The sequence below is a fragment of the Triturus cristatus genome, chromosome 11 (genome assembly GCF_964204655.1).
Source record: "Triturus cristatus chromosome 11, aTriCri1.1, whole genome shotgun sequence".
Classification (NCBI taxonomy): Eukaryota; Metazoa; Chordata; class Amphibia; order Caudata; family Salamandridae; genus Triturus; species Triturus cristatus.
Window position 1 is genome coordinate 733670265 of NC_140594.1, and position 25515 is coordinate 733695779.

At 40.4% G+C, this 25515-nt stretch overlaps 1 protein-coding gene across 1 annotated transcript in view; it reads right to left on the minus strand.

Annotated features, from left to right (window-relative positions):
* Positions 1 to 5232: 5232 nt before the first annotated feature.
* TM4SF20 (transmembrane 4 L six family member 20) overlaps positions 5233 to 25515 on the minus strand; it is a 54089-nt gene continuing 33806 nt past the window's right edge. Inside the window, exons 3-4 of the mRNA XM_085634386.1 lie at positions 16938 to 17089; positions 5233 to 8765 (exon numbers count right to left, since the gene is read on the minus strand). Coding sequence (XP_085490512.1) covers positions 8456 to 8765; positions 16938 to 17089 — 462 coding nt within the window. The 3' untranslated portion in view covers positions 5233 to 8455. The remainder of the gene's footprint in view (positions 8766 to 16937; positions 17090 to 25515) is intronic.

The window sequence follows — 25515 nt, forward strand, 5'->3', positions numbered from 1 at the left end:
TGGAGGAACAGGGTATGTGCATTATTAAGAAGACGGAAGGCAGTTTAGATACAACAAAACAACACCACAATGCAATACCATGACACAACAAAACCTAACACTAATGCAACGCACTGACACAACAATACGCCAAATAACACACCAACATTAAGTCAACCACACACTAAGGCAATTCACTTAAAGTCCACAGAAATAGTGTAATGTGAGCAGTATTTAAATTGTTGGTGGTGTTGGGCAAAACAATGGCGTCAGAGCTGTATTAATTAGTAAGCACTTTCGGTTTCATTGTAAGGGTCCGGCTGCGGTAACTAGTTGGAGTGCTTGAGGTTTCCCCCATATTTCAACATATGTATTTTTCATTGTTGCAGAAGTATGAGGAAATAACTGCAAAATAAACGAACATTCTATCAACATCTTGATCTTTACGGCTAAAATTTTCGAGTAACATTGGCTCGTATATATTTGGAAACCTCGGATATAATACTAACGATGCATTCAAATGTGTTCAGCACAACAGTAAACGTAGCAGTTTACGTGATACGTCACCTGCGTCAGCTCTGCTCTTATCTTTGCTGTACAAATTATATCCACTGCCCTAAAAAGGAATGAGCACAAATGTGTTTTGCAGCATCTAAAATTAATCTCTGGTATATAAAAAGAGATTCGAACAAACTTCTGTGTTGAAGCATCTAAATGTACCTGTAATATATAGTAAGGAATTTAAAATAGTTTGTTTTACGGCCTCTAAAATGAGAATAAATGCAAGATAACAGCGGTCAGAGAAAAACACAAAGGAGGAAAAGGCAAAATGTAAAAAGTGTCTTAGGCTTACCCTTTTAGCTTTTTAGCTTGAGATTAATGTTTCTTTCAAAGTCTTGAGGTTACGAGTTTCTGTTAATACGTGAAAATTAAATCAAATAGTTCTGCTAATTGCTATTTAATTAAATAGGGCCAGTGTCCTTAATAGATATTAAGTGATTGTTGTACATACCCTTTGGCTCACAATTTGGGTGGGAAGGGAGGAGGATTAGATGGAGGTTGGAGAAGAAATCGTGAATATATTAATCTACCACTATTACATTCTAATGGCCCACAGTGGGAGAATAGATTTAGTCCCCTCCAATCGTTGGATGAAAATGATTGACTGACTAATCCAGAGGCAGGTTTGGTAGGGACGGAAACAAGGACACCCACAAAAATAATTGAACTAACATCAGTGGGAAGGCACACATTGAACCCCAGAGAAATCTGCCCGCAAAGCCAGATTGGGGAAAGGCAAAACCCACCACTAGAGGGGAAAGAGGCACATGAATTGGATACCTATGGTCGAAGGCTGTCTGGGACACAGGGACCATGGGTGGTAATAACATCCTGGAATATTGCAGGCTTAGCGGGGAAAATAAGTAACATAGAGTGGAAGAACCAATTAAGGGACTCCCATATAATAGCCCTACAGGAGACATGGGCAGTTGATCCCGATAACTATCATCTAGAGGGGTTTAAGTCCTTCTTTGTACCAGCTCAGGAGAGCAGGGCTGGCAGAGCAAAGGGAGGCTTAATAATATATGCTGATGTAAATCTGAAGGGGAGATGGACTGTGCCATCTTGGACCTCCGATAACTTGCAAGCAGTAACCTTCCAGGGACAGGGGCTGAGGGTACAATTATTCAATTTTTATAACCCTGCCCCAGGAAGCGGCACTAATGCCGCACTTGAGGAATTAGACCTTAGACTAAAACAAGAATTTGATTTAAGAAAAGGCGGTGAAAATGTATTTGTACTTTTAATGGGGGACCTAAATTGTCATCTTTGCCCACGCTTGACACCGGTAACTACCCACTGGGATCTCTGCCCAATTAAAAAGGGCCCACATCTGGAGCATACAGCTGAGGGTATGCTAATAACAAAAATATTAGGGAGTCACTCACTAGCGCATACTATTGATTTGGTAACTCCTGAACCAGGGGGCACTCTGATACCAACTTTTAAAGGAAGGGGATGTTCGTCTATTATAGACTACATCTTTATATCCACCTTTGCTAAACATCGGATCAGGAAGGTAAACGCTAAATGGAGTGCCTTTAGCGATCATAACCCTTTGGTTATAGAAATACCATATAAGGATCTTCCCGAAATAAATAAGCAGCTGGATACCATTTTAAAACCCACCGATCAAGGAAGGCGTCTAAAATGGACAAAAATCAATGCCCCTGATTTTTATATTGCATTAGTACAAAAGGGGAGAAAGTGGTTTGAGGAGTGTTTAGATCTGCAAATTGAGGGAGTCGATTTAATTGCCGCCTTTAAGGAGCTAACTAAATGTGCTGGGCAACTATTAGTGGCAAAATGCCCTAGAAAACTAGTGACCCACCCAAGATGGTTTGATGTAGAATGTGCGCGAGCACTAAGAAATCTTAAGTCAAGTCTTAAGACAATCCCGAGAAACTCAGTGGAGGTGGCAAAAAATAGGAAAATCTACAGAACTAAGATTAAAGAAAGAAAAACCACCTTAAAAGTGGAATTATGGGCTGACCTAAGAGAGGCTGGTGAAAACAGGGATTTCACCGAATTCTGGAGGATTATAAATAGGCCCTCTCTCTATGATTGCAATACACCGGTCCTTAGTACAAATATCCTTCCACAGCATTGGGTAGCTCACTTTGAGAAGCTTTATAATCATACCGAGGCTTGCAAACAAGAAGGGGAATGGGTTGGTAATAGGAATAAGGCTCAGGACTTTACACTCACCGAGATTGTGCAAGCAATTAACGGTTTGACACCAAATAAAGCTCCTGGACCTGATGGCACTCCCCCAGATTTGTACAGAAGCAATGTTGACTTGTGGGCACCAATTTTAATGAGAGTGCTAAATGCAGCTATCAAAACAGGCCTCCCGAGGTCATGGTCCACTGCCTTAATAGTTCCTATTTTTAAAAAAGGAAATAAGGACAATCCCCAGTGCTATAGACCTATATCATTAATTGATGTTTCGGCTAAAATACTGGGGCGGGTGGTCCTAAATCGCTTAATGGCCTGGACTGAAGAGCAGCACACAATCGTTGACACTCAGTATGGCTTTAGAGCAGGAAAATCGACCAGTGATCAATGCCTAAACTTATATCTCCTGGTCGCTAAATACACTATTGCAAGTAATGGGACCATTTACATGGGATTCATGGACCTAGCAGCTGCTTTTGATAACGTAAATAGAAGTAAGCTTTGGGAAATGATGACCTCCCTGGGGATTGACCAAGGACTGATAAACATCTTGAGAGAGTTACACTGGAACACTACAGCGAGGGTCCGATATAGTATGGAGGGGGGGCAAACTGACTCTTTCCAATGTTCCAGTGGCGTAAGGCAGGGGTGCATTCTTGCCCCCTTCCTATTCTCATTATACATAAATGACCTGGAGTCAACCCTCATAGCTAAGGCAGCCGATTGTCCCAGGGTAGGAAAGCGCCAAATACCAGTCCTCCTTTATGCGGACGACGCGGTTCTCCTTGCCCGGACACCGCGTAGTCTCCAAATACTGATCAATGGATTTGTAGATTTTATGAAAAAATTAGATCTGTCAGTCAATCTGACTAAATCCTTTGCGCTGATCGCAGGCAAAAAGCCGATCAAAAAACCGACATTTAACATTGGGACCCATGCTATGGAAATAGTAACCACCTTCCCGTACTTAGGTCTACTGTTTGACTGCAAAATTCAGTTTGATAAGTTGTTGGAGGAACGCTGCACTAAATTAGCTTCGTCATGTGGTGCAATCATGAATTTTGCACAAAGATTAGGCTACTGGTCCCCTGAGCAAGTAATGACCTTATACAATTCAATTAGTATAGCCAAAGCGGCATATGGAGCAGAGGTCTGGGGCTTCAGGGATGTTAAACAGCTGCAATTGGAAGAAAATAAATTCATCCGTAGAATTCTGAAGATCCCACACGCGATACCAGCAGAAATTGCACACTCTGAACTCGGTATCCCATATATTGCCGATTTGGTTAAAACTAAGCCAGTTTTGGCGTGGCTCAGCATATGGGCTAACCCGGATGCTGAACTAAGCAAGGAAATTATTAATGATTGTTTACAAAGGGACAAAGGAATGTCAATCCCATGGCTGAAATATGTTAAAGCAACCTTAGAATCTGTAGGCCAACACGCACTTTTTAGTACCCCTACTTTAATTACAAGAAATAGTAAAATGCAAATTAAAAGATTGTTGCTGGACAAAATGGAATCCCATAGGGAAACTAAAGCTCTCATATCAAAACGCTCAGTGGTAGCCCACTGTTTAGCTAAAGAGACAGTGGGTATGGAACCCTATCTATTTCTGCTGCATAACCAACAAGAGAGATTTTTAATGTGTCGTTTTAGGCTCAATTTGTTGCATAATATTTTATCTTATCCATCGGGTTTTTCTGCGACTATTGAGCAGAAGGGGGCCTGCGGCTGCGACAATTTGTCTCCGCAGGACACCCTTCATTTTGTATTGTTGTGCCCATTTTATTGTCTCCCTAGACGCATGTTTTTAATTAATATTTTAAAATGTGGGAAATTCCGACATGCGAAGGTAGCTTTGTTGTTCCTTCAAAGAGCAAATGATATGTATACTCTATGCTCAGTAATAAGCTTCTTGAAAGCTGCCGTAAGACTAAGGAACACTAGAGATTAGCTTACTTTTCGTATTGTGATAAAGTGTAACAGTTCAGTTGATGGTCATTTTTTAATGAATTGTATGATTATATGTGTTGTTGTGTTTTTAACATGTACTTTTTATGATGATTTGTTAACCATCGAAATAAAGAATTTGAACTGAACTGAAAGTGATTGTTGTAAATCGCCTTTCTGGTGGAATGGGTGAAACACATGTTTGGTTCTCTGCTGCCCCCGTGAGGACTCAGACATTCAGCGCCTCTCAGTTCTCTGAAGAATTCCCTCTGCAAAATAGAAGACTGATAAACTCCAAGAGTTTGTCACCCACAGAGAAGTTGGGCATTTAGAGACTACTGAAAAGGAGGCACAAGCAAATGGGGCGGCGAATATTTCAAAAGAAGTGAAACAGAGACAAGGGACTCAAAAGGAGCCTTACACATTCAGACATACTGTAACATTTTCGAAATAAACGACGCCCTTTTTCTCATGATCGTGAGGTCTGTTTGGGGCCAGAGTGCATCAATTGCACAAGTGGAAATGTGTGCTGACATTTGCACCAAATATCAAGAGGACTTATTAGTTTCAAGTTTTATTTTAAATTTGATATAGACCTCAGCTGAGGTCAACAAACACATACATAGTTTAAAAAAATTATCATAACTTCCATAGCATCAGCTTTAAACATTTATAATGTTAAAACATTTTATCATCATCTTTTTAAGATAGCATTAAGATAAAACTCATTTGATATTTATACGACTAATAACAGATACATTCATCCGATGGTTTTTTCAGAGGTTAGATAGATCTTATGAAAAAGTGACGTTATATCTGAAGCTGATAGGTCATCATGTCAGCTTTAAATATTTATAATTTTAAAACATTTTCATCATGAACTTTAAAACAACTTATTATATAAACTGTCTTGCTTAGTGGAAACTTGCACCGGGATGCCATCAGGCACTATATTTTCATATTGTATGGATTTGCCATTTTGCTCCATTTCATTTTAAAGATGTTAGTGCTATTTCTATGTCAACAGAAACGTTTTTTTGGGCCTTTGACACAATATACTTACGGGGACCCTGTTATACCCCGATACTGGCCTCTAAGCGAAATGTTTGTTTGGCATAGAGTCCTATAACTTACATTTCCGAATTAAACTGTGCTGCGAACAACTTCTTGCCTTTTTAACTCACCCTCTGCAGCCCTTGTCTGCAAATTAACAGCAGTCCTTAAGAGGCCCCTAGGTGCAAGACCCTGGGGAAAATGTCCTAGCTGCACTTTCCTGTGTGTGTTTTTGTGTATGTATTTATATAACTAATTCCCACTTTTTTGTTAATAGCAATTCCTTGATCTGTATGTAAAACAGCCCAAGTTGAAAAACGTCAATGCAAAATTGAGCTGCCACTTGTCCAACCCAAGTAATACAGCCATTCCCTGGTCTACAAAATCATATTTTTTTAACATTGGAAATATGTTTCCATTTCATTGCATGCAGATATGCACAACTAATGACTTTGTCATTCTATTTTTTTTCTGTGCTGGACTATTACATCTGTTTAAATGTTGTGCATTCATTTTTAGATTAATTATGATAATGCAATCTATACTGTTTGTCTGGAGAAAAAGAGTAGCAAAGTCTGAACTTATGAATGTAGAATTTCAGAAAAACACCCTTTGCCTTGTGAAAAGGCAATGGTCAGGTCGAGGTTTCCATAATAAATACTTTTTTTAGGTTATTTTTGACTTATATGTTGAATCTCTACAAACTTTTCAAAAACACAATCTCATCCGATTTGGGTTTGGCATGGCAAGTTTCGTGCGGATCCATCAAGTGGGAAGGGTAAATAAGCATAAAAAACATCCCATTGAAACTAACATGTGAGACCTTGCTCTCCACTACAAAAAAAATACAGGTAAACAGCATTAAACCAATTTTATTTGTTACTGATTTTTTTATATTACATGATTTATTAGTTGATTTTAGTACTCTAGTAATAAGGGCCCCGTGCTCACTGTGCCATGGATTCAAGCTGGCCTGGCTGATATGGGGTGATGCCCCAAAATGGGTTCCGGGATGCTTGTTTCCGGTCCAGGGCAGACCTGGCTTGGCGGTTCGGGCTGGACTGTTCCCATGTGGCACAGGGTCAAGACTTGTTTGCATATGGCTGGGTCCAAACTGGAGTGGTGTGGTGAGCTAAAGAACGATGAATTAAATCCAGATCCTTGTGACTGGTGTGAATGTTTGCATTGTTCAGCATTCCGTCCATCAATTGTTCCTTTTGGATTTGTCGCCTTAAGTGGGAAGGGTATGCCCAGACGTGGGTCCCATGCTCCCTGCGCCACTGGATTCAATCTGGCCTGGCTGATGAGGGGTGATGCCCCGAAACCAGTCCCAGGATGCTTGTTTCCGGTCCAGGGAGGACCTGGCTTGGCAATTCGGGCTGGAATCTTCCCATGTGGCACAGGGTCAAGACTGATTTGCATATGGCTGATTCTAAACTGGGGTGGCATAGTGAGCAAAAGAAAAATGGATTAAACCCAGATCCTTTTGACTGGGGGTGAATGTTTGCATTGTTCAGCATTCTGTCTATTTATTGTTCCCTTTGCAAGGTTCTAAATTTTGACCACTGCAAAAACAGGAGATTACAAAAGGACAAATGATGTGATAATGATTTAACCCTTGCTGATTTTTTACATATTTAGCCAGGCAAAACCTGCTGAAATGTATTTGGCTAAAATGCCAGTAAAAGAAGCAAAATGTGGATTGTGGCTCAGTAATCATTCACATCTTGAACCTCAATCCAAGGCACTATGAGTAAGTACTAAGCTGTAATCACCTCACCACGTGAATATCTCAACCCTGGGTAAAAGTGAACACCTCCAGAACTCCTGGATCTTAATAATTTATGGAATTTCAGACAACCAGACCCTTATATTACACCAACTTACCTTCTGGAAGCCACAAACTAGATTCTACTTAGTCTCCACCTTTGATTTTGCCCTTACACTTTGTCACTCTAAGATCTTTCTCTTGTTTTATTCATATTTTCTCTGTGTCCACAACGTCTGTTGGAAGATGATTCCATGCATCTAACACCTTTTTAAAGGGAAATCTACTAACGTGACTTCTGGTCATAAACGGTCCTAGTCCTGTGTTGAAGGACCTTGTAATACATGTGAATGATGGCATTGTCAGGGTATCCAGAAGAGTGCTGTGTACAGGGAGAACAAGAGAATATGCACGGGGATATAGGTTATCAGGGGCTTGGGCTGCGAAAAGAGGCAAGAAACGTGGAGAAAGCAAGTGAGTGGAAATACACTTATTAAGTATCTACATTCTAAACCATCATGGAGTCCACAATATTATATGTTTAGATATTGTTATCAAATAACATCTCACTTTGAAAGTAAATGATGTTTTTTCCATGAATTATAAAGTTTCAATCAACTGGATGCCTAAACATGTTTCCACATAATATAAAAGCATACAAAGAGATGCAAAATAAACAACATGGACCTAGAATGGCATACTGGCGTTCATTGAGCATTTGAACCACCATGTCAGTAGAACCCCATAATGACATTTAAGGATTGTAAATAATATACAGGTAGTAGTTACATACGCTATATTTATTTCACAATACTTTTTCCTGAATGGAAGATGAATCAAATCAACATAGATGCACTGTATTTTACATATTACGTTATCACAATTATGTCTCTATTTTACATCTATAGTGGATTCCAGCTCCAAGTGCACTTTAATAGTTTTTGAGTATTTTTTCTCTCTCAATTACACAGAATGGTTTCGTTTTTTCTTGGAGGTTCCGCAGAGAAATCCCAAAAGTCCAGCAAACACTTGACTGATGCTAACTAAGATCTCAACAATGCCAACCACCGAAAGACCAACGTATACCGTGAGATGGAGGATCTTCTGAAGCTCTTCATTGATATCGATGCGGGGTATGTCGAAGGAGGGAATGTCGAACCCGGGGATTTGTATGTTTGCAAGCCTTGTCCCGTTACTGGCTGGTGGTTCCAATGCGGACAAACAAGTTCCATTCATGAACCAGTTCAGGTCGAAATTTAGCATGTGAAAGGAACTGAGAATGAAATTACAATGTTAGCTCAGTGGAGTGACTCATCACAGATCATAAAAACACAATTGGTAATTTTTTCAAATTAAGGAATTACTGAATATTCTTGTTTCAAGTTACTGGAGGTATTGGTCTCACAAAACGTATACCTACTAGGCTTTGTAAATTCTTATTTCAGACCACAGAAATCCTGTGTTTTTTAAACAAAACAGTTTCTAACTGTTCCCACATCCAGGAATTGATATGGTTCATTTGATGTCAAAATGAATGCCTGAAACAGTGTTACTGTTGGGGCATATACTTTGAGGTCTTTAAAGCATGGAGTAGTAACGGTGCCTTGTGACCTAACTTGAACAAAAAACTATATGTACCGTTGGGATTTATGCAATAAGTTCTGGACTTAATGCTAAATATTGTTGGTGTGTTATATATATGTTATTTATGTCACCCTTGTACAGCACTTTGTCACATATCACTACAAGTCACCAATTGTACCACTTAGCCATTGGTTAATTCGCTGTCTGTGTTTTATGTCACAGACAGCCTTTTCGTTGATTTGCATATATACAAATACAAAGTAAAGAAATTCGTTTTTTTTTGTTGCATAAATTAGTTGTTTTTTCTTGGTGTGTTACTTGGGTAAATGACTAAGACATATTTTCCTTTAATGTATCAAATACATGGTGCAAATCAGTTGATCTTCCCGACAGAACTATTGTTTCTCTTTAGCATACTTACTCATGTTCTGAGGGTTACACATTATCTCTAATTGTGACCTAATGGAAGCATGGGATACACTCACTATGGCCTCGTTGAAGTAACAAAACACATCCATAATTGTGTGCTGTGGACCACTGAGAACTCGCGGCCCTGGTGGCACCGCACCTGCTTGTGTGATTGATATCTACAATGCTGTCTGAGCAAGGGAGTCGACCAACCTTTCACCAGGTGCAATTGACTAATAAATTACCCATATAAGCACCTACCTTCGTAGTTTTTAATCTTATCCTTCCCCTGTAACACTTAACACACAACACACAAGAGAGTAGATAATTTAATTCTATTTCACTTCCTCATTCACAACTGTCGTGAACCAGACAGTCTCCCTCCTGGGGGAGGATAACGGAGCACCTGGAGAACTGGACACTCAGGTGCTAAGACCCAATGATGACGAAATCCACCTAACCACACCAGCAGAGAATCAAGATATACAATCATTGTGCTAGTGCGGTTGAGGGTCTCTATCTCAATTTTCTTTGAGACTCTAGAAAAACAACTTACGTGATTCATTCACTTTGATTATCAACACACAAACCTGGGAAGCCGAATGAATCTCTGCTTCTCTCTCCCTCTTGGATTTTTTGTGAACAAGGGAGTAGCCATAAGATTATAATGCCCCCACTTTGAGCCATACCACGAACGCCTTCAGGTGAAAAAATCAAGTAAGCCCTGCCCACTCTTGATGAGGTCGCTTCAGACCGCCTTCCACCCATCTATCTCCCCTCCTTTAAGCCTTTCATGCATCCATCCATCAATCTATACATCTTTTTATGCTTCCATCTAGCCATCCTTTCACCATTCCTTCCATCCACCCTTTCATTAGTGTAGCCCCCCATCCATCCATCTACTCATAATTCATCTATCCACCAATTTACTCTCTTTTTAACAATCCTGCAATCCATCCTTTCACCTTTTTCAGATGTCCATCCACCCATTCCTCCAGCCTTTTATCATTCCAGCCACTTTCTTTCACCCACCCATGCAAATGTTGTTTTATTCTTACACCCATTAGTCCTTTAACCCTTGCATCCACCTTCCTTCTTTTAGACCCTTCTTTCTTGTCACAGCTTCTTCCTCATTTGCATGTCCTTCCTTTCATTCTTCCTTCCAGCCCTCATCTGTTTCTCTCTCTTTTTCTCTTCATGTCTTTGCTGTGACTAACTTGTATCTCTAACCTTGTTATCATTTCTTTGCTGTGTTTAACTTTGCATCCCTGACCTCTGTATTGTTTTCCCTTACTTTGGTTTTTTAAGCACTTTTCTCAGACCGGACAGATTCATAAATAACTATGTATCAACACCCCTTCACCCTTAAGATGAGAAAGTGTGTGTGGGGGGGGGGTTCTCAACGTCACTGTCTCTGAAAACACACCAGGACAGACTTTAGCAGGTCTAGAGAGAGATTTGTTACCTCTCCACCTACTTCTGCTGCTCGCACCCCCTGCTGCATGAAAAAGAGGTCTGGTACTTCCGGGTCTGGAGTTTAATGGACCTGACCATTCGTCGAATTTCACCCCTAGTTTTTGCTCCGGGTGGACTTCCGCCACTTGTAATGAGGGAATTACTATTTTGGTGCATCTACAAATACGAGACCCTAAAAAATGTTCTTTATTAATGAGCAAATTTTTTTGTCTTTTTGAATATCATTTTCACGAATGATCATGTGTATGAACTGATTTTGTGTTTTTATGGGTTGTGCACTGATCTGAAATAAACTTCATATGGTAATGATGATGATGTGATGTGTGTAATATAAAAGAATGTGACTCTTGTTGATAATATATCTATATTGTGTTAGGTGTGTGTGAGAAGCGTTTTTTATATGATAATGTCCAGCATATTTAAGTGGTCCGGTGAAGGCCGCCTGTACAGCCAATCTGAGCAATGTTTGATATGTATGAGTTGTCAGGCGTTTTGTTGTTTGAGTATGAAATGTTTGGGGCAAGCGCTTTGATCAGCCTTGTAAAACGGGACCATATTACATATTTGGGCTCTGGTGGATGGATGCAAGATGTTCTGTCTTATGTGTAGTCTTAGTCTCCCTCACCACCACCATCCAACAGTGCCCCTCATAAAATGTAAATTTGATACTTGTATAGCGCACTACTCACCCGCAAGGGTCTCAAGGCGCTTGTACGAATACCGCTCTGGAACCCATCCTGGCTTTCCCTGTGAGGCGTCCACTCCTGGGCACCCCCAAGGTGGAGGCCAGGCATCCTTAGCGTTGTGGGGGCCGTTGTGGAGATTAAGCAAGCTATTGCCCAGAGTTGCAGAGTGGGACTCCATGATTGGAATAGGCACCGTGGCGAGAATTATCAGGTCCGTGGAATTTTTGAGCCCAAGACCCGCCGAGGCAGGGAATTGAACACTGGTCCCGGGCTAGACCTCTGCATCAGTGTCTGCCACTCTAATCATTGAGCCACACTTCTCCATATCCCCTCTCACATGCATTTCATTTGTTTTAAAGTGCTACTCATACCACTGTAGTCTCAGAGCACTTTATATCACACATATTATATAGACAATGAATGTTATGTGTGCAAATCAGTCTATATGAAGCATCACATAAAACGATGAGGATTGCAAGGTGTAGGAATCACATGTCACTGAAGCATGAACTCTGGATTTATAACGTACCACAGTTGTTGGCTAACTAATGAGAATGTTTTCATTCCTACCCAAACAAACCCCTTTTAGCAACATTAGGAGAATGAGGGGCTGGGGAAAAAACATAACGTGCACCCCTGTACCATGCAGTTGGCATGCAGCTCATTGATGACATTTCATAGGTCACTGGGCTATATTTAAATTGTAACTTATGGACTACAAGTAGCAAAAGTATCTCTTTCTCAAAAGCAGTAACCCACTAAGCTATACACAATAAAATACAATTCTGAGATCTGTAGGAGTCGCAGCAGGCATATTAACCCTCTGCGCTACTTAATGTGAGTCAAGACTGCTTCTAGACAAAACTAGATCGCTCGCCAGTAGGAACTTAAGCACAAGAGATATCTTGACACTTGACATGCTGCCTGAACACTGCTGGACACACAAGGAACTGTGCAGTAGGTACTTTTAAACCCATAAGTTATTTTTAAACACAGCGCCCCAAGCCCAGTGCCAGGTGCAGCTGCACCAGTCGCACTGCAGTAAAACCGTGCCTCTGTAGTCCAAGGGAGCAATGTCAACAAGGCGAATAATGCAAGCTGTATGTTTCACAGATTACTCTCACGCAGCCATGACAACACATTGGGTAAAGGAAGTTAATTGGCTACATAGCCTTTCAGATGTGGGAAGATCGGATGAGACAAGGAGCTGGCACTCTGTCCAGTGACCACTTGTACCAAAAACAGGAACCTGTCTCTGCACAGCTCTAGTTTTTTGATAAACTAGGAGTGTTTGGGCTGGTCAGTGCAGCCCTAGGCTGCAAAGGAGTGTGTGTGGATTCATGATGGTTCCTAAATGGGAAAATGAATGTCAGCAGGAGGGGCCAAACATGGACAGGGCATTTCAATAGAGTATCGAAAGTTAGCAGTGGAGGAATGCAAGCAAATTAGAGGGAGGGGGTAAATGATCACCAGGGCTATATGGAGGCTGCAGGGAAACGTTTAGTGGGGACAACCGATGGCTGGGGGGGGAGACAACGGGTGACTGTGAGTAGGGATCCGAGGTAGGGTTGCAATGGTTATAAACCGGGGTGAGAAGGGGCGATTCCGCTGGTAATCAACAGGAAGGGTCCGGCAGGAGACCCAGATGAGAACGCGTGGGATACGGCTGCTAGGGATCACTGAGAGGGGAGAGTTCACTCCTTCTTGGGCACACACCAAAATGTTTCTAGAAAGGCTGGATTTAAACTCCTGCAATTTTAGGACTGACTCCGTAGAAAATACACAGAATGTTCCCAACCTCAACAACCTTGTTCCCCATATGTGGGCATGCAGAGGCGAAATTTACCAAATGATAAGTACTTGCTCGTCCATCATTGACTAGTGGATAATAATACCCGCCACTATAGAGGGAGTAACAGGAAAAGAGGTAATCATCAAATCTGAGGTGTTTCCTAGGACTTCTTCCCAGGTCATAGAAAAGAAAGACAAGTATAAAGAGGTTAGGGTTGATACTTGCTGATAAAAGAGTCGCCATGGTCTGGAAATATGGAAAAGAGGATCTGAAGTATGGCTGAAACTGAAGTACATTCTGACACATGGGCATGAAGTGGGGTGAAAGAGAGGCTGCAATAACAGAGAGTGGGTTGATGTTTTAGGTGTTCATAGAACAATGCTGCAAGTATTAAAGTTGTGCCGGAGTGAACAGGCAGGTAGCAGAGATGCCAAAACCACCGACACACCCCATCGTACAAATTAACTGCATTTATAATACCATTGTACTGTAGACTAAAGAATGACAATTCATGCTGCATAATGTTGACTGAGGCCTCTAGACAACCACGAGGACAGACATCTAGCTATAGTGAAAGAAATCTAAAGAAACCCAGAAGCCTTTAGTCTACTTCTGGCCCATCACACGATTAGGACATAATCAATCTGTATGACAGGATGACCAACTGTCTACAGGTCTACTAAAGAGCCAACTTCTTATGGTTGTAAAAGATGTATTATTGTGTTCTCATTTCGTGGTTTTATGAGATGTTATTTTGATCTAATTTCATGCAGACTGACAGAGTAAAACATTTGTACATACCAAAGTGAATCAGTTACTGGAACGGACACCCTAAACACGGGCCTTTCAAATGCTGATTCGCAAACCCTAATTGCGATTTGGTAACAAATCGCAATTTGGCATTTGTACATCCCGAAATACGTTTTTGAGGCAGTAAATGGGCTAATTTTTACAAATTCGCCTGTTTGCAACCAGAACAAGGTTTTGCACATCTGGCCCAATGTTCTTTCCAAAAGACGCCCCTGTGCGACTCCTATAATGGCTTATTCAGCATGTTACTTTGCAACGGCTTACATAATTTTTAAGATGCCTGCACGAGACACGAGTGTTAGCAGCATGATATACCATTTTTAATTTATTACTTTGTTATTGCCTTTATGTTTTGAGGTTTAGAGTCAGATGTGATAGCAGGACTCTTTATACCAACACAGGCCACATTCCATGCTTTATCAGTCCCTCTCTCCTGCCAATTCTCTTGTAAATTCATTTTCGGAAAGTCCTTTATGTATCTGACTTTCTCAGATACACAAAGGACTTTCTAAGCTGAATTTCACAGCATAACAGATGTTGTCCAGTTGAAACTGTTCTTGAAGCCATACCGGACAATTCTTTAGAATACATTTACCTGGACTCAATTTCACCACTCTTTCTTTCATAAACTTTGACCAGGAAGAACATCAACCGTTATCGTGTTTAATTTGCAGTACTTGTAGTACTTTGTTATTCCTTCTTTCCTATCTTGTTTCTTTCCTTCTTTCCTTCTTCCTTTTTTTGTTTCGTTCCTTCTTTCTTGCTTTTGTCCTTCATTCTGTTCTTTGTTTCATTTATTCTTTCTTTCCTTTGTTTCATTCTTTCATTCATTCTTTCATTTTTTTCATTCTTAATTCCTTCTGCCTTTCTTTTTACTTTTTTTTTCTCTCTCTCTCTCTTTCTTTCTTTCTTTTTCCTTTCTTTCCTTCCTTCCATTCCCTTCTTTCTTGCTTTCTATTTTTATTTCAGTTTGTCATGTATTTTCCATTTTTACTTTCATTTCTTTTTTTTATTCTTTTTCATTTCCTTCTTTCATGCTTTAATTTTTTATTTCATTGTTTCATAACTACTTTCTTTTCCTTTTATTTTATCATTCCTTCTTCCCTTCTATCTTGTTTTGCTTTTTCTTCCTTTCTTTCATTCCTTCTTTCTTTCATTCCTTTTTTCTTATTTCTTGGTTTCCATTTTTCTTTCATTACTTTCATTACTTTCTTTTTTCCTTTCATTCCTTGTTTCCTTTATTCTTGCTTTCTCTCGCTCATGCCTTCATTCTTTTCCTCTTTCCTTCTTTTCTTTTTTCCCTCTTACTTGCTTTTATTCTTTTTTGCCTTCATTCGTTCTTGCCTTAATTTTTTTTCTAGCTTTCATTCCTTTTTTCTTGCTTTGTTTTCTTTCCTTCTTCCCTCTTTCTCCTTGTCTATTTCCGTATTTCTTTCTTTCCTTCTTTCCTACTCTCTTTCTCTGTTTTTCTTGTTCTTTCTTTTCCTTCCCTTTGTCTTTCTCTTTCTCTCCCTCTTTCTTTTTTATTCATCCTTTCTCTCTTTCTTTCCCTCTTTCTTTCATTATGTCATTGCTTCTCATGTGCTTTCACGCCTGGCCAGAGAGTGATACAATGTGTGGTAGTGTTTCCTGGAAGGGGGTGCACTTTGGATAAACTAGACCGCTACACCTATCCAGGGTATGCTATTTGGATTCTATGTTTTGCACTCCACAATCAGAGCATGACACCCCAGGAGCTCGCTACAATATTAATATATCTTCATAGATTCTTCAAACTAGGTTGTGCGTGGTTATTCTATTTTGACTGAAAACAATTTAGCCACTCATTGCAAGAGTAACAGCTGTTGAAGTTGGCTGCCCCTTTATCTCAGGGTTTACGCTTCGGTGGGTGGAAACAAAATTGGGATGTCAACTTTATATACCAATGAATGAAAATAAGTGACTCAAAGCCCCTTTATGTACCTATATGTGTGCATGAATATTTTTATACATGCGGCTGGTGGGACCCCTAATGGGCAAACATAAAAATACTGAAAAATTACATATTGAGTTTACAAAGATGAGAATGTTGACTAATAGAAATATTTTACGAGATATGAAGTGCCCTTTATTAAAAGCCAATTAAGGAGATCCCCTTTAACTATACTAGTGAAACAGTTTCAATGGTCTGTGCCTTAGATAACCCCGGTCTTAACAAACAAAAAACACAGATGGTTACCTACCTCTGAGGTCCTAGTAGCATGCTGGATCTATCTCAATAATTCATGTTTTGAAAACGGACCCATTTAAGAATTTGGTAGTGAAGTTAAGAAGTTGGTCCAGTACCTCAGAATGAAACATATTGAAAACTGGCAAAACCAGAAAAAATACACTCAAACACTCACTATTTCAATAGAGGTGGGAGGATGCTGCGGCTCTCGTGGTTTCTGAGGCTACCTGTGTTTACATTGGCTCGGTGCACTCAACTGAAATACACCTAAGTGGCTGTGGCACCGACTCCAATGTAGCCTCAAAGCACCTATTCTAAGGGGAGCATAGGTATGTATTGACGTTTTATATCTAAAAAAATTAATCACACTGTGCACATTATATTGGGGGTCACCAAAAATCATTGTAGCAAAATAAGGGACCACTTTATGCATCACAACATCTTGTTCGAGGCACATAAAAAACATCTCTTGGTGCTTACCTTAAGTTTCTTAACGAAAAATCACAGCTAGACACATCCTTATTCCCTTCGTTGCAAATAAGAGGACCCTCTGCTATGGCAAAGACAGATATTAAACAACAGTAAACTGCTCCCAGGATGCCCAGCAGGCTCAGGAAGGAAGACGTCAACATCTGTAAACACAAAACAATAACATATTCCCATTGCACTTTACAAACAACTGTCATTGGGAAATATTGTTGCAATAGCCTTTTCTTAACATTTACAATGCTTTAGCTTCTTAGATGGCTATATAATTTTCATTCAAGGCCATGGCCCATCCGTCTCCAGCACTTGCATATAACAGTTCTAGCATTAACTCATGTTTTTCTCCCTCACCCCATTACTTACTATATGAGTGTATGTTTCCATACACCAACTGTTCCTCATCCTTACAAAGCGTTCTATCTCTACTAAAAAGTTAGAGGAGCTACCCACAATTTACTCCAACCTCCCTTTGTACTTCCTGTTCTTTCCTGTTCCTTGTCGTCACCCAGACTAGGCTGCTGAAGGTTTGCCGTAGCACCTTCGTTTTCTCGGGTGCTAGGGCACACTGCGTTTTGTTTAGGGTAAGTGGACCCATCGTTCGGCTCTTTGTGAGCTTCCCCGAGTATGTTGATGAGGAAGTTGGTTTTGTAGGGGATCCATATGCTCCGACAGGGAAATACATTCAAACAGTGGACCATAAACCAATTCTCTCCTTTCCTTTATCCAACTTGCAACTGCCTACAGAGGAGAAGTAATCCTGCACTAGTTCTGAGTGTTTACAATAGTTTCAAAAGCTTTCCTTTCTAGACTGCCAGTTATTTTTGCCATCCTAAATGTCCTAGAAAGGGATTGGAAGGATCCGGACAGAGTGCCTGTTCCTAGATTATGGGTCGTTGCCACCCATTGGCTAATGGTGAAATGGAGTTGCCGCAATCCTTGATCATAGACCCGTTATTGGCAAATTTGGTAGGAAAACCCTCCCTTCTGCCCAAGGATTTTGTGTTGTTGATTCGGTAGTTAAGAGGGTGGAGGGAGCTCTCAAATGATCTCATACAGGTTTGAGTCTGGTTTTATGAGCTGGAATATACTCAGTTTATGCCTCACAATCCTTGGAGAATGATTTTCAATCCTTAGCTCTATGTAAACTTCCAACTGTCTCTGTTCGAAAACCTGTGGATGGGCCTTGTTTGTCGGATAACATTGCCATGCTAACCACTTTTAGTCCATTAACGGCAAATCAAACTCAGAAACTACTAGGCAAAATAAAATCTGGGTCCCCGATGGATCTCTGCTCTTCCAAAGTCATGCATTTAGTCCCACAAGAAGATGTTTAGTACAGGGTACTTAACCAAAGAATGCAAAAGAGCATCCATCCTTCTTGTCCTTAAGAAAGCCAACTTGGATGGTGGCGATCCCAACAACTATCAGACGATTTTGCGGCTACCTTTGCCTGCGAAAATTAATATACAATTGACATCCTTCATAAATAGGCTTTCCTGTTTTCAGTTTCTATTTTTGGGTAAATTATGGTGTTTTTTTCATTGTTTTCAAGTGATTTCAATATCTTTAAAAAACAGTGGGTATCAGTGGGTACACATTTGTGCGCCATTAAAAACTACAGAAACAGTGTTTTTCTGGTGGTTATGGAACATTTTGCTTTTATTATTGCTTGCTTTCTGCACTGATAGCACATGGTATATAGAAGGTGTAAGTATAGTGTATATGAGGTCCAAATAGATTTTTGCAAATTAAACTTATTGTAGTACACCATACAATATTTCTTCTGTGAGTCTTTGGTCATATGCACTTGCTCTTTCCTTCCCATGTAAACTTCTGTGAAAAGGCCCTCTCTTCATTGGCACTTGAGATGGGCAACGCGAAAACAGCCAGGACACAATTTGTTAACTCCGGCCACTGACATAACTTTCCATGCCAATACTGGTTCACTTGAAGATTGCGATTCTCAGGGCAGGTTCTGCAACAGTTGCGCTGATCTGGGTGCTTATGCCCTCAGAGTTATTGAAGCGGTCAAAAATGAAGCAGCACTTTTGAAACTAAGGAGGAAATTCCCCTGTACGGAAGGGATCTAGGACAGAGTGCCACAATGAGGTTTCATTGACTTCAAATGCCATTGGTAGTGAAGGGACATTTCTATGCATAATTGCAAGCCATTTCTCATACATTGTAAAATAAAAGTTCCTAAATTGCTCTTCACCATTGCTTTGCTTACCAAGTGGCAGGCACTCTAACATGGAACATGTTGCAGTGCCAAAGTCACTAAAGGTGTCACCCAACCTACTCTCAAGGAGATATTTCACATCTACACTAATTATGCTGAACACTTTCCAGACAAGGGTGTTTTCAGACTCTAGTTTTTTTGTTATGTCCACTACAGCAGCTATGTTTTCCTGTAAAAATCTAAGAATGCAGTAGAGTGTACTTTTTTTAAAATCACTATCAATATGTGACCAAAGATCCTCACATTTCTTGCCATTGGCATCATCACCCAGCAAAAATTCAGAAAACGGTTGCCACATGGATAATATAGCATTCATAGCCCCTTGGACTGAGAACCATCAGCTAAGGGACACAGTTGGGATGACTCTATCTTTGATGCCACACAAAGCACGAAAATATAAATATTTACGTTTTAATTCCTGTGCATAAGAAAACAGTGCACCAGAATGGACTAAAAAGTCAATAGCATTCCTAAATAACTCTGAAGATTGTAAAGATGCTTTCAGCATACCATCCAACAAGTGTCAAGGATCTCTTACAGGCAAGCACTTCAGCTCAGGAATTAATTTTGACAGGTCATCATACAACATTTTCATATACGTAGCTGAATCACTGCAAATACAAACAATATCATTCCGATCTTTGTTGAACTTGGAAAGAACCTATTTTGCAGAACATTCCAAGTGACACTGCGCTCCGTGTTTTCCAAAAGTCTGGTGTCATGTTTTAACCACTATCCCAGATGCTTGGTGATAGCGCTCTTTTCACATAAACTTGTCACTATACCGTGCATTGAATGTTTAAATCCTGAGGTGTTTGCAATTCGCCGACTATCAATACTGACTCACTAGAAACTGGGGGCTGATGTATTAAGGGTTTTTACCCATTCTCTGTGGATAAATGTATGACACATATTGGGAAAGATTCTTATGAAAGCAGCCATTTTACCTATCAGTGAAAGAATCAAAGGCAGCCAAAATATCAAATATGATTTTGATGTTTCCTGATTCTCTGCAGTTTATAAAATAATTAAAAAAGACCTAAAACATGATTCTAAACCCTGACAGAAGACCACAAAACTGAAAAAACAAAAGGAAGAAGAAACAATATTTTAGTGGCATCCCTAAACAACAAAACTCAAGCCCAGACTTTCTTACTGCTAGCTTGTATAAGTTACATTGTATTGGCCCCTTCAGGAAGAAAACAAACAACTCTTTCACTCTCTTTTTCCATTCTTTGAATGGTCTTTAGTTTGTGGTTGTGCAGGTGTTTTTTCAGTGTTTATATGTTTTCCCTGGTGAGGGCTATTTCTCTTTCAGTTGGGTTTTATCAGTTATTATGGGTTTAAACCTAAAACTGGACAACCTATTCATAAATGATAATCATCTTCTTGATCCTTACCAGTTTGGCTTTAGAAGTCAACATAGCATGGAACTGGCCTTAATAACAATTAGAAGAAATTAGGCAGACACTCGATGCTCACAGAAATGCCGCTCTGATTTTATTAGACTTCTCGGCGACATTCGATATGGCCAACCAGAATCTACTTATTGACCATCTTCTCTCCGTGTAAACTAGAGCAAGAGCTCTCTCCCTTCTGAAGTATTTTCTTACTGACCGCAAGCAATTCATGGCCTTGGAAGATTTTACATACCACTCTTTTTCATTACCATGTGGAGTGCTGCAAGGCTCTTCGCTAAGCCCGACTCTTATTAGCCTATTTGTTGCTTCATTGGCAATGTGATTAAATCGTTTGGGTTCTCCCTGGTATCTCAAGCCAACAATACCCAGATTGTGGTGTCAGTGACCAGCAGCCCGGAGTACACTGTGGCTAGATTTCAAATTTGCATGACTCAAATCGGGAAATGGAGGGGGGACCATTGCCTGAAATTTAACTCCACAAAAACTGAGGTACTACTATTTGGTAGAAACACCTCCTTCTGGTCCCTAGTTGGTGGCCCCAAGATTTGGAAACTGTTCCCACCCCGGTCGCGAAGGTGAAAAATCTAGTAGTGAAATTTGATAGTAAGCTATCGTTCGAGGGCCACATCAACACCATCACCTCCACCTCCTTTCTACTTAAGATCCTGAGGAAGGTTCTTCCTTTTATACTGTGGGATTTACACAAAATGGTGGTCTCTTTTCTGATCACATCCAAATTGGATTACTATAATGCTCTTTTTACAAACCTACAGAAAAGGTTTTTTTTTAAACTACAGATTTTACAGAATGCAGCAGCCCATCTGCTGCTAGAAATTCCAAGACACAAGTCTGGTTCTCGGACCCTGAGTAAGCTCCACTGGCACCCTGTAAAGAAACTCATAGACTTTAAACCCTTATGAATCACCTTTAAAGACTTGCAGAACTCTAGCCCGAGTATTTGACTCAGCGTTACATTCCATCTTGACCCCTCTGCTCTGACTTAAACCTCAATCTAGTGATTCCAAATTTAAAAGGTCGAAGTGAAGGGGGGTTGTGACTTACACATTCAAGCTGTGGAACTCCTTGCCACTTGATATTAAAGGGAACCTGACCATTTGGCTTTTAGAAAAGCCTTAAAAACCTGGCTGTTTAATCAGAAATACCTTAAGTGAGCTCTCTCTCCATCTGTTTTGCTTTCTTCAAGATTAGCGCCTAGACATCTATTGGTAGTAGAGTACTTTACATATAATCTATTTTCATTTCATTTCATGAATACAAGAAGGGGAGGATTTTTCACAATTTATCATCACGATTTATTTTGGACATCATGTGCGACAATTTCAAGGCTTCAACAATGGGTTCTAACTAGATCTATTCCTGCTAGAAGACTACTTCTTCTGAGAAACTGGAAGGCTGAAGGACTGCCTTGTAAGAATGCCGTTTGCAGGAGCTAAACTCTTTCCTGATTAGTTAGAAGAGGTTTTTTCACAAGTCCTTTAAAAGTCAAAAGCATGCACAACCTTTTTGCTATTTGCAAAGTTCTTCAGATGGCAGCATGAGGAAAAGCGAGCTTTCCCAAAGATGGAGATTAGACTCCTCCCATAACAAAACTTATTTTCAGCCAAAAGGACTATCTGGTGCCTCCTCTAACCAGTCAGGGGTAGGCAGTCTTCCAGACCTAATTTCTGACTATGCCAAGTAGCCCTAGGCACCTTTAAGAAGTAGGCCCCTTCTGTTTCATTGATTTAGGTTGTTTTCAGCGATTACTTTCTAAAGGTCTCTCAAGATTTTTCAGAACCCCATTTAGTTCGGACATCATGGCCAGGGAACAAAGTCCAACAGTATTCTCCTCAAGACAGCATAGCCATCTTAGAGATGAAGGCAACGATAATTCCTGTTCCTGTTCCTTGGGAACGAGGTTGAGGTGCTACTCTAGAGTCTTTCTGTTCAAAATTCCTTGGGCAAATAATGGTCGAAAGTACTGCACACCTTATGTTCGAGTGCCCAGCTTACAAAAACCCAAGAGACAAGTGGTTAAGTCCTGTCTGTAGACAGCTGGGCACATTGAACTATCGTGTAGCCCTTAGAATTCTACAATCAGACACCAGTGCTGTGTTGGTTTGTGGTGTGGCCAAATTCCTTTGGTGGTCGTGGATAATTAGGCTCTAGTCTCTCCGCTCTGACACAACTTTTTAGCTTTTTTACATTTTACTCTTTTTAGACTGTCTTTTTCAATCATAAGCACTGGGATTAATATTGAAATTTAATTCTTTTGTATCTGATTGTAAATATTATATCATATATAAAATGTATTTATTCATTTTTAAGTACTCTTTTCCCATACGATAAACTGTATCTTTTATGTATGTATGTTGATGCTTTTATGATACAAATTTGTATCGAAATAAAGCTTCGATTGATTGATTGAAAATAGATTTAACATTCCTCAACCGGTACAACCCAGATGTTCCTTTCAAGATGAACACTCTTCACTGAGTCAGACCTATCATTTCCAAGGGGAATTTCCTAATGAAGATAGACGTACAGAATGCTTATCTGCATGTGCCCACTGTCCTTGTCCATTAATAGTTCCTTAGATTTGTGACAGCTGACAAGCATTGGCAATTCTGGGTGCTACCCTTTGTGCTCAAGTTCTTATCCTGGGTATTCAACAAAATTCTCGCTCCTGTATTGGGACTTCTGCATTTTTGGGATGTGATATTCACCCTTAGTTGATGACTTTTTTACTCATTCCCTATCTCAGGCTCAGTCGATGGTGGATACAGACCAGAAAATAGAGACCTTACATGGATTAGGGTTCCTCGTCAATTGGCAGAAGTCACATCTCAATTTATGACTGGTCTGGAATACATTGGAGCCAGATTCCAAACAATACAGGAAGCAGTATTTTTGCCAGAGTGTTGGAAGACCAAGCATTTGAGTCTTTTACAGAAGTTTTTGTGCAAGGACAAGGCTCCAATGAGGGAATGGCTTGCTTACCGGTTCATACGGTAATTTCTAGTAAATGTTTTCTTCGTGTTGCCACTCTTCCTCAAGCTTGGCTGTCCTGCTTATAAGGAATCATGGAATAATTTATTTTCCATTTTTTCATTTTTCAGACCGAGACGCTGGATATCATTTCTTTGTCCAGATTCTATTTGGGGCAGTTGGTGACTCACATTTTGCAACATTGGATCCCTTTCGAGTAGAACTATGACCAGATGATTGTCCATTTGTTTGACAGGTGGATGATGGACTCCTCTGTAAACAGGGGAACTAATCCCAACCCAATCATTCTCACTACCAATATCAGTGTCATGGTGTGGGGACTTGGGAGCTGTTTTAGGGGCATAATCTGTTCAGGGTCTCTGCAATGAAGAGGAACGGCACATATTCTCCAATTGAAGGGGACTGATGGCCATTTGGAGGGGTGATCCAGCATTTTTACCAGCTTTTACAGTGGAGGACGGTGACGGTTCACACATACAACATGATTGCCATGTCATATCTGAACTGACAATTCTGTACCGGCTTCCCTTCCCTCAATCTTCTTGCTCAGCAGCTACTCTAGTGGGCAGAACTGATCCTCCTAGATTTCAGTTCCATTTATATCAAGGACTCATTGACTACTCAGGTGGACTCTCTAAGCAGAATATTTCCTCCTTCTTAGGACTTTGTTCTGAGCTCCGATATCTTTTGAAAGATATGTAGGAGATGGAGAATGGGGGTCCCCCTAGTGGACTTGTTTGCATTGGAGAGAAATTCTCACCTCCTTTTGTTCCTCTCCAGGTTTGGGGAGCCTACAGCAATGGACATGGATGCTTTCCCTCCCCATAGCCAGTGGGACTTCTATATGCTTTTCCTCCCATACCTTCAGTTCTGAAGTTACTGGACAAAATTTGGAGAGAGTTGCTCAAAATAGTCTGGGTTCTCCCATTTTGGACCAGGAAACTAATGTTCCCTCTTCTGAGACTTCCTCAGATGAAATCGGAATAGATCCTTCCTGAAGCATATACCCCTCTTCCTACAGACACGATAGCCCTGTTAAGGCTATCGATCTCGAAGTAAAGAGAGAGGGGTTCTTGTGAAGATGTTTGGCTCTCTAAGTTTATTTTTCCTTGCAGGTGTCCAGAAAGACTTCAACCAACAGGTCCTACTCCCATAATTCGGCCTCTGTTGATATTTGGTGTAGGGGTATAGGTTTTTGATTGGGGTTTGGTGGTTGCCACACTAAAGTTACAATGATCCTCAATAAAAGCTTCCAGATCTCCCTGGGAGGACCTATCCTCCACATAACCTTTAATTTCCAGAATATTTAAGGGGTTCATGTTTCTCATCCCTTTCCCTCTTGGGGTCTAACTTCAATTCAGTCTACTATTCAAGAAGACCCATTTGAATCTCTTCAGACTGTTTCTGAGAAGTTTTTAGCATTAAAAGTCTTTTCCCTTATTGCCATTACCAAGGCAAGATATTTGGGTGAATTAAGGGCTGTAGTCTGCAGACATCCTTATTTGAGGGTGTTTGTAGATCGTATTGTTCTCACTTTGGGCCTCAAATTCCTTCCAAAACTCAACTCCCTTTTTCATAGGAATCAGGAGATTATTCTCCCTACATTATCTCAAGAGATTGGGATGACCCTGATTTTTCACTTCACCTTTTGGATGTAGTCAATCAGTCAATCAATCAGGGGTTTGTAAAGCGCGGCTACTCATCGTGATGATCTCAAGGCGCTGTAATGAGAGCAGTCAATATCTAGTTGACGAGGTCAGCCAGGTTTTGGATTTCTGATGTCCTCTTTGTTAATTTTGGACTCGAGGAGAGGCAGAAAGTCTACTTCCTCCACCTTAGTGAGGTCGATAAAATCTGTTATATCCTTGGTATATCAGAAGGATCATGGAAATATCCCTAGAGG